This window comes from Cucurbitaria berberidis (assembly GCF_010015615.1).
Source record: "Cucurbitaria berberidis CBS 394.84 unplaced genomic scaffold K460scaffold_7, whole genome shotgun sequence".
Lineage (NCBI taxonomy): Eukaryota > Fungi > Ascomycota > Dothideomycetes > Pleosporales > Cucurbitariaceae > Cucurbitaria > Cucurbitaria berberidis.
Window position 1 is genome coordinate 381383 of NW_024468941.1, and position 9914 is coordinate 391296.

At 50.3% G+C, this 9914-nt stretch overlaps 4 protein-coding genes across 4 annotated transcripts; 2 read left to right on the forward strand and 2 right to left on the reverse strand.

Moving 5' to 3' along the window:
• Nucleotides 1–3051, forward strand: K460DRAFT_381077 (MFS general substrate transporter; the record flags this gene model as incomplete). Its single annotated transcript, XM_040935319.1, has 8 exons — nt 1–121; nt 175–424; nt 488–522; nt 585–977; nt 1028–1348; nt 1396–1464; nt 1516–1674; nt 2918–3051. The coding sequence occupies 8 exons, from the start codon at nt 1–3 to the stop codon at nt 3049–3051; spliced, it is 1482 nt and encodes a 493-aa protein (XP_040782781.1).
• Nucleotides 3052–3086: 35 nt separating this feature from the next.
• K460DRAFT_381072 (uncharacterized protein) lies at nt 3087–4847 on the forward strand (the record flags this gene model as incomplete). Its single annotated transcript, XM_040935318.1, has 1 exon — nt 3087–4847. One exon carries the CDS (start codon nt 3087–3089, stop codon nt 4845–4847), a length of 1761 nt encoding a protein of 586 aa, XP_040782782.1.
• A 483-nt stretch (nt 4848–5330) lies between these two features.
• On the reverse strand, nt 5331–6807 carry K460DRAFT_410821 (uncharacterized protein; the record flags this gene model as incomplete). Its single annotated transcript, XM_040937420.1, has 2 exons — nt 5331–6639; nt 6686–6807. The coding sequence occupies 2 exons, from the start codon at nt 6805–6807 to the stop codon at nt 5331–5333; spliced, it is 1431 nt and encodes a 476-aa protein (XP_040782783.1).
• Nucleotides 6808–7781: 974 nt separating this feature from the next.
• K460DRAFT_322626 (L-fucose permease Glucose/galactose transporter-like protein) lies at nt 7782–9750 on the reverse strand (the record flags this gene model as incomplete). Its single annotated transcript, XM_040930524.1, has 5 exons — nt 7782–8262; nt 8315–8346; nt 8480–9124; nt 9174–9395; nt 9446–9750. 5 exons carry the CDS (start codon nt 9748–9750, stop codon nt 7958–7960), a joined length of 1509 nt encoding a protein of 502 aa, XP_040782784.1. The 3' UTR covers nt 7782–7957.
• Nucleotides 9751–9914: the final 164 nt, after the last annotated feature.

The following is a 9914-nucleotide window of genomic DNA, read 5'->3' on the forward strand; positions in this document are numbered from 1 at the left end:
ATGGCATCTTTTGCGCATCTCGACGAGAAGAAGATATTGCGCAAGATGGACTTGAGATTGATTCCTATGCTCGCGCTGCTATACCTCCTCTCCTTTCTCGACCGCGGCAACATTGGTAACGGTAGGAGTAATCTGAGTTTATATAGAAGCTCATTGAACTTACTGTTACAACAGCAAAGATCGAAGGGCTCACTGAAGACCTCAAGATGACACCTGCACAGTACAATTGGGTGCTAACTGCATTTTTCTTCACGTACGCGGCGTTCGAAGTACCCAGTAATTTGTTACTCAAGAAGTTAAGACCAAGTATATGGCTCCCGTCGATCATGGTAGCATGGGGCATTGTCATGACGCTCATGGGCATTGTACAATCCTACCACGGCTTGCTCGCTGCGCGCATTTTTCTCGGTGTCACCGAAGCTGGGTAAGTCGGTTTGGCGCAAAAAGCGCGGCGTAAGCGACATTCGGAAATATTGATAGTGAACAGACTGTTTCCCGGTGTTGCGTATTATATCACAATGTGTACGTAACTTCGATGTACGAAGTGCATGTTAAACATTGACTAACTCTGTGCCGACATTTAGGGTACGCTCGCCACGAAGCGCAGTTCCGACAAGCACTTTTCTTCAGCGCCGCCTCGGTAGCAGGAGCCTTCAGCGGCCTCCTCGCCTTCGGGATCGCGCACATGGATGGTGTTGGTAACCTCGCTGGCTGGCGGTGGATCTTTATCCTCGAAGGTATATTGACGGTGATTGTCGCAATTATCGCGTTCTTTACGCTGTTTGACTTCCCTGAAACAGCGAGTTTCTTGACTGAGGAAGAGCGAGCGTTTGTCGTGTATCGACTCAAGTACCAAGGACACAAAGAGGAGGCAGATGGCGGCATGAGAGTTGCGCAGGATGATACATTTCAGTGGAAGTTTGTCAAAGCTGCTTTCCTGGATTGGCAGATTTGGACGGATATCTTTGTATATTGGGGTCCGTTCCTGTGATCGCGCTCTTTTCCCGTACAAAACTGACGAGAATAGGGATTGTGTGCCCACTCTACGGCATTTCGCTCTTCCTACCCTCCATCATCAGAGGTCTTGGATACAAAAGCTCGACCGCGCAGCTCCTGACGGTGCCAATCTACGTCACAGCTTCCGTGCTCGCCATTGTAGTAGCTTGGTTTAGTGACCGCGCTGGAAAGCGGTATCCTTTCATCCTTGTGTGCCTGTGTATCATGGCAGTGGGATTCGTCATGTGTATCGCGGGCGGTTCGGTGCCAGGTCTCGTATATGCTGGCGTCTTCATTGCCGCTTGTGCTTTATATCCTGCATTTCCGGGCAACATCACTTGGTTATCGAATAGTAAGTTGGATCTTGAAGGCGATTTCCCGATACTAACGCGATGACAGATCTCGCTGGCTCGACGAAACGTGCGACTGGTCAAGCGATTCAAATCGCCGTCGGAAATCTTGCAGGAGGTGAGTGTCTCGCGTCCACCCAACGCTAGAGCAATTGTTGACGCTACCTAGCCATGGCCTCCAACTTCTACCGAGCGAAAGATTCTCCACACTATATCCTTGGGCATGCTCTTGAGCTTGCCTTTATTGGGGCAGGTATTCTCGCGTTGCTCGTAATGGTCTTCAATTACAAGAGGATCAATGCGAAGAGGGAGCGACAGTTGGCTGAGGGTGCGCATAACGGATATACGCCTGAAGAGCTGGGAGAGCTTGGAGATCGCGCAATCACGTTCAAGTACTTCTTGTAGACTAAAGAGCTATTAGTGCTGTAGCTCGAAACTTAATAGACACGTAAGTGACTACTTACTGTACGGTCACAGTAGTTTCGGCAACCCATTCAATAATCCTGTATGCCAGTCTCACCGGTCAAGACCTTCTCTTTGCCCTCCCCATCGGAGTCAAAGTCTGACTCCATGCTCTCAAAGTATGCTTCTTGTAGGTCCCTCTCCTGCTCAGGGTCGTCGTATATGTGATTGTTGTCTACTTTGCCATAGTCAAAGTCGTCGTCGCCTCCCCTCAGGAACCTCTGTGTCATCTCGTCCACCCACCACTTCCTCCCCTCGTCTTTGGTCATGGCCACGTCATCCTTTTCATCTTCCACAATCTCCCCCTGTGGACCTCTGTTGTAGGTGAAAAGCGAGTTGGGGTCTGGCTGAGCTAGGGCATCTTTCTTGGCTTCGGCGCGCCAGAGGTCGTTGGCCATTTGGCCTGAGAAGCCTTTGAGACGGCCTTCCGCTTCACGCTCTGAGTGTGTCTGGAAGCGGCGGATGAGTCGGTCATAGAGGAGGGGATCGGCGAGTTCGAGCGAGTCGTCGGACAGGTAGTCGGGATGTACCTCGAGGTAGCGTTTCCGGCGGTTCTTTGCGACTAGTTTGCGGGCGCGATCCTCTTCTTGTTCGCGCAGCTGCTCTCGGAGCAAAGTTTCGTCTATATCCGCGTCGTCCATGGATGCGTCCTCGCTGGCCTGGATCGTCTTGTTGCCGTCGTCGTCGCCATTGGTATCCGCGCGGTTCGGCGCGCCGCGTAGAGCAAGTGACACCATGACGGGTGATCCAGTCAGGTAGGGCATACTATTGAACGAATACAGACAGCTCGGCAAGCTCCAGGCTTCTGCTCAGCGACTTGCGGTGACGGCACGGAGAGTGAGGGAGCAATCTGGTACTTGTCGACTGTATTGATAATGACGCCACAAGCTCGAGCGACTCGGGCCACGCGCCATACCCAAAACGCGCCCGCCTAGAAGCACTCCACCTCAAATGATCGCCTGTTTCATCCGTGCATCAAACATCGGCTAGGAATAGCTGGCCTCTTGGTTTAATTTCGTCGTCGCTCCCTCTCTCTTTTCTACCTTGCTTGCTTTTGTGGTGTCTCTGTGCGTTATCACTATTCGCAGGCCGAATATAATTTACGGCAGTGCGGTCCGCAGAGCGTGAGAAAGAGCTTGGAAATCTTGGCCATTTGCGCATTACCTGGTCTTTTCGCATCATTTATACATCTTGTACAATTCTTGTTGGCTTATTTTTACTTCGACTGTTCAGTTCTTTTTAAGACCACAAGAGATAGACTTGGTAGACATCACCAACATGTCCTCAAGACAAAAAACACCAAAGAAGCCAAAGGCAGCGAAGGAAGCCGAGAAACAAACACGACACCTCCCGCCTTCAACGGTCCTCAAAAATGTCGGCCGCGCAGCAGCGCTACTCCTTATCGCGGGCATTGCATCTCCAGTCTCGCAACTAAACTTATCACCTGTGTATGGATCCATCCCCGCCTCACTACACCACCAGCGGACCATGACTCTCACCGCTGTCGCCGCCTTAATCGGCCGCCGAGGACTCAAGAGCTATGTCTCCGCAAGTGTTGCCGACTATATCGCTGTAATTGCGTACTGGACACCAGTTCTGCAGTTCTTGCTATTTCCGTATAGTGCAAAGCTCGGAATTGAGTATGGACCGCTAATCATTGAGGCTTTCACGTATTTCCCGTTGCTTTTTCTAGCCGTGTATGCGGCAGGCGATTTCCTGGATACAGTGGATTTGGAGCGGTTCAATCTTCCGGCTTCCCTGGGGGAAATTGCGATGCCGACAGCAACTTATTTCACGGTATCGACTGTAGCCAAGCTCAGCAGCGCCCTGGTTCCTAACTTTGTTGGAACATCTCTGTACTTTACACGCGTCGGTCTGCAGATGCTACTCGCATCCGCATCCGCCTTTGTCACACCATCACGCGTAATCTTCCTCGCCTTCCCAGCAATTCTGCACACGCTCTGGGCAAATCCGCACCATTTCTCAGAGCATGCTTTTCAATTGGCGAATTCTACCTTGGTATCAACGCAAAACTACACTCTCCTTGCCCGCCAGGAATCGATCACTGGATACATCTCAGTCGTGGAGAACTACGCTGATAACGCTTTCCGCCTCCTTCGTTGCGATCATTCATTGTTAGGAGGCGAATGGCTTGTTACGCCCGAAGCCTACAAAAAGGGCCAACGACAGCGAGAATCGATCTTCGCTGTCTTCGTTTTACTCGAAGCCGTGCGTCTTATTGAGCCACCTATCACGGCTGAATCCTCCACTCCCATCCTTCTCGACGACAGCCAGAAATCCGCCCTAGTCATTGGTCTCGGTATCGGCACAGCGCCTAACGCTATGATCGGGCATGGCATCAATACGACGATTGTAGAGCTAGATCCTGTAGTCCACCACTACGCGACGAAGTACTTCAACCTCAGCCCCAATCACACAGCTGTCATCGACGATGCAACCGCCTATGTCTCCTCCAAGTCCGTTACAAACCCTGGCTCTTTCAACTACATAATCCACGATGTGTTCACCGGCGGCGCGGAACCCGTGTATCTCTTCACTACAGAGTTCATGAAAGGCTTGTACAACTTATTGACCGACGATGGAGTGGTGGCAATCAATTATGCAGGAGACCTAACGCTGGGAAGTACAAAGCTCGTATTGAACACCATTCATGCCGTGTTCCCAGCTTGCAGGCTATTCCGCGACGCGCCCGCTCCGGAGACGCCAAAAGAGGGCGAACCAGATTTCATCAACATGGTCGTGTTCTGTGTGAAGAACGACCACGGAAAGGGCAAGTCGGCGGTAAACTTCAGGCAGACTACGAATGCAGACTACCTAGGGAGTATCGCACGTCAAAACTTCTTGCAGCCAAGAAAGGAACTGGAGGTCAAGTACAAATATGTGCGCCCGGAGAAAGGTGGTAGAGTCATGGGTAATGCAGATGTGGGCGAGTTGGTAAAGTATCACAAGGAGGGCGCTGTCAGTCATTGGAAGATCATGAGGAGTGTGCTTCCAGATGGGGTGTGGGAGACGTGGTGAATTATATCCAAATTTAGTACTATGTAAGAGAGAACGGGCCGCTACACTGGTTAGATATAAAATTGTAAATATATGCGTTTACACGCTTAGATTTCTTAGGGAAACGAGTCGTGTATCAGATCAACGATTAGGGATCTCGCAGTATTTGTGGCGTCTAAGAAATGGTGGTGTATGGAAGCTAACGTGTACATGAGTTATGTCCTTGATATGCCCATTATCCCTCGACACGCCCCTTTCGCAGGCGCGCTATTTTCGAATCCTCTTTCCCTTCAATAAGCCAATAGCTAGGCTACCAATATCAGCCTTTCCATCTACGTCGCCGACACCGAATAGCTTTCTAGCAGCCTCATAATGCGTTTGGTAGAGTCTATTTAGGTATGGATCTGACATTGCAAGACGCTATGGTGTTGAGCGTGGAAGAATCAATGTAATCACAAACATCCCCGCACTCAAAGTACTTTCACAGAACCAGCGATAGCTCAACTAGGGCGTAGGCGCTTTGGAAATCCTCTTCTCCTCCTTGGTTAACTTCTTGTTTGTCGGCTCACCATACTTGAACCCCCACCACTTAGATACTTCTGGGAGAGCGCTTATATCCTCTTGTGTGAATACATTGTCTGTGATCTGGAGGATGGGCCAAAGACCATTTTCGATGGGATTTGAGGCGAAAGCTGGAAAGGCGACCTGATAGTTTAGCGGTTGCCGGCCCGAAATTCTTTTCGCCGACAACCCATTGTTAGGTGTAGGATGGAGACAGTAATACCCGTTTCTCTGCGTCGGGAATCTGAAAGGATACAGAATGATCCGAAAGTCGAAATGGTCCAAAACAAGCAAAGCCTGTAGCTCGATGAGGGCTCGTGTACTGAAGCGTACATTGACAAAGAGATCTTGATACTCGACAAATTCGCTCTCGGCAATTTCGAGAGGGTACTTATTAAGAAGTCGAAAGGCCTCTGTGGCGACCTTGGAAGCCTCCATTATCGTAGGGCATATGTTGATGTCCAGAGGACCACCGGTGCGGAACCATTTGTCACCATCGGCTGGTTCTCGTGGGTTCCTATCAGGGTTCGATGCGTATTTCCTCATATTAGATTGCCAGCCCATGAATGCCTTTGTCTTCATGGGTTTGATCTCCGGGAATATTCGAAGGTGCTTCTGCTTGTCTGGCGCATGTGCAGTGTTCCAGACATAAACCTTCCAGGTTTTGATAATCTTGCGATATTTCGAGAGTGCGTCCCTTTGCTGTTTGGCGCTGAGTGAACTGATAGCCCTATCTTCGCCCTCTGAAGGGTCCCAAGTAACTTCAATATCGACAAGTTCGATACTGTACGCAAACTGTCGGCCTGGCATGTCGTCGGCCTGACCAAGAGGCGTGAGGTGAATGGTTTCAACACGCGCGTCTGTGGTCGGTATTACCGTTTCGATCTCTGACAGATGGGGAAGCGCATGCAGCCATTTATTGAGAAGCTTTGTATCCTTAGACGACTCAAGTCGCCTGACATTTGTAAGTAGTCGTTGTGAAGGGTCTGCTATCGGTGCAGTGATCCTAGGCACTATATTCTCATTTGGTTGCCGTATCTTCTTCTTCGCCCACGCCGGCTTAGAATTCGGCTTCATGGTTCTCTTCCTGTGCGTGGTTGACTGGATTTCATCGTCGGGTGACAATTCGTCGCTTCCTTGATCGGAAAGCCCAGAAGGGGTGATCGACTCCTCGGGTTCGTATTCACTGTCGAGAACTTCGTCTTGTAATTGACTGTGACCGCGAGGTCTACGAGCATTGCCCTGCAGTCCGCTGCTAGTGTTAATACATTGCCTATCATTGCCCTTGGTCGACGTACCTCTGTGAGAGAGAGCAGAATAAGTTGTAAAGCTCGGAGAGCTCTCTGCAAATCGTAAAAGCGGTGTTGCAACAAAATAAACGGTACAGTACCGCGACGCAGAAACTTGGTCGCAGAACCATAGAACTGATTCTAGCCACGTAACAGCGATGCTGCTGCTGCTGCTGCTGCTGTAGGCAGCAGAACAAAAAGCCAGCAGTCTGTGTGACGGACTAGGTGATGGGTGTGGTCGTGGTGACGTGCTAAGCTATCGTGAGTGAGAGATTGAAGGAAAGACCGCCCGAGTTTATCGTAATATATGTTTCGGTTGGCAGGTTATTGGGGTGAGGTGAAGGTGCAAACGCGCGGGCTTGGCATCCAGAGTCACCCACGATGTTGTTGTTGCCTGCCTGCGGCCCCGCCTCTTGCCAACAACGCAACCTTCCACGCTTAAGAGGATTTTCAAAGCGCCTACGCCCTAGTTGAACTATCGCTGGTCCTGTGAAAGTTGATGGCTCCTAATGGCTACCTCTGTAGTATATAGCAATGTACAAGTACGTGCGCACTGACGTTGCCTTCCCGCTAACCACGAGCCCAAGCGCGTGTGCTTCCTATAAGTAGGGGTATTAATGTGATCATTAAATGAACAGACAACTGCCTCATAGACTAGCCAGGAGGCATTTAGCACTTTTAACAACTACTAGCTCCGCCCTTATAACGCACCTAGACATGCCTTGATGTTTGCTACTTACAATATCTGACTATATTGTTCTAAACATGTCCCAGTCCACCGTGGCAGCTTCTGTCACGTAATAGTTATTGACAGAAGGGTATATGGGCTTAGCCTACTATTCCAACTCTTCTTGAGCATTACAATGCGATACGATTCTGAATGATAGATATCCTGGTCCAATGACAACGTCTGTCGAGGCGGAGTGGTAACTGAACCCTCTAGGTCAGAGGACATGGTCGGTTTGATATACGTATTGCAAGCATAAGTGGGTAGGATGGTTTGAGGCACATCTAGGTGTGTTATAAGGGCGGAGCTAGTAATTGTAAAAGGTGCCAAAGGCCTCCTGGCTAGTCTAGGAGACTGCTGATTGAGTTAAGGCCAAGGGGGCCACGTTGTATTCGTAATGATACTAAAACAGGAATATATGTGCAAAAAGCAGCCGTGGTATATACAACTCTTTCCCAGCCAAGAAAGGTCTCACCAAAACGCCCTTGTATCCACCAGGTATCATCAGTTCGTCTTGCACAGTCCTCGTGAACACCTCTTAAACAAGCACCACTTCACTTCTTCTCATAGTGAGAAGCCTCAAGATCCTTGTTGGCAACAATGGAATCAAAGTCTACTGCACCCTCCTGCACACCAACATGGCTCTCGCTATACGCATCAAGCTCCTTGCCCTTGACGAGATTAAGGTAGATCGGGTAACTCCAAGCGATGAAGAAGAAAACGAGGGGAATGCACATGGCCTTGCGGGTACCGATTCTATCAGCGACGTTGCCGAGGATGACAGGGACAACGGCGCCGCCGCAGACGGAGGAGACGAGGTAAGAAGCACCGCGCTTGGTATGGCGACCGAGACCTCTCACTATACCAAAATTAGCTTTGCACAACACAACTTGAGACATCGATTGACTTACGTGTTAAAGCGAAGATTATGGGAAAGATACATCTGGGCGGTTGTTAGTAGGTGTTCGAAAGGATGCGAGTATCTCTATTTTACGCAGCTAGCATGAGGTTTCGCGAACGCAGTCGAATGAAAGCCTAGGAAGATGGCATAAGATAAAGAACGATTTCCAACTTACGACTCGAAGAACAAGGTAATCATGAGCATGGAGAGGCCGCCCCAGTTGGGCTTTTTGCCGTGGCCAGTGTCGGTGCCAATGGCCGCTGAGATGAAGACCATGATGAGGGTTTGGAAGGCCAGAAGGACGTAGCGGGGTTTTCCGCCATAGTACATAAGACCTGCAGCGGCGAAACGACCGATAGCGAAAAGACCTTGAGCGATGGCATAGAAATTGGCACCTTGCCTGTGGCCTTCTGTGATGTTCAAATCGGGCCTAGCCTCGGTGAAGTAGTTGATGAAGTAAGCAGCCACACCAACTTGGGCACCGACGTAGGAAAACTGAGCGGCAACACCCCAGAAAAGAGTGTACTGCTTCTTCATGGGCTTATCGACGTAGCCGGTCGCAGCGGTAGTCATCTCAGCTTGATCGGCCATGTCGGCGTCGGAGATTTCGGGGATAGGGGCAAAATAGAAGACCACGGCGAGGATCCCCACGAATGCAGCAATTCCAAGGTAGACATATTGCACACTCTCCAGAGAGCGACCATCTGCTCCAACGTTCTTGAAGATGACCTGGCCAGCAAGGACAGGCGCTACGACGGATCCAACAGCCTGGACAGACTGGGATAGCTCAAGACGGAATTCGGACCATTTTGGGGGACCACTATAAAATGTCAATAGTTATACAACAAGACCAGAGGCATCTAACGAACCATACGGCGATATATGGGTTCGCACTAGTCTCGAGAGTCGATAATCCGGAGCCTGCAAGGAACATGGCGCCACAGAAGCCGCCGAAGCTTCGCTTGACCGCTGATGGCCAAAACATCAAAGCACCAACGCAGTAGATGGAGAGGCCGAGCATGAACGTATAACGGTATCCAAACTTGCGAAGGAACCAGCCAGAGTAGGTGAGAGGGCCAATGAAGTAAGCACTGAATGGGTTAGTAGACATTTCATCACCCCGTGAATGACTTCAACATACCCAAAGTAAGACGCCTGAAGACCAGATGATTCGCCCTGAGTGATATGCAGAGCAATCTGGAAGCGAGAGTTCAAGACATCGAGAAGGCCGTAGGCGAAACCCCACATGAAAAAGAGAATGGTGACCAGGACAACCGGGACGATGGATTGGCGCGTGGTAAGGGCGCTGGCACCAGTGACGACGCGATTGTCAACGCTCTTTCGTCGAACCTGCTGCTCGACTACTTCAGCCACTGAAGGACGACGGCCCTGCTGCTCGTGGACCTGTTCCAACGTGGGCTCTTGGGAGCCGCCGAAGAGCTTCATGATGGAAAACGAATACCAGGATTGGCCGATACGACAGGCACGATTCAGGTAAAGGTAAATAAAGGTGATCCGGAGATCAAGAAATGACGTTTGTATAAAGGTGGATCCCAGATGCGCTTGAAAGCTGGAGAACCGAACTGATGAGCATCAATGGGGGAGGGGTC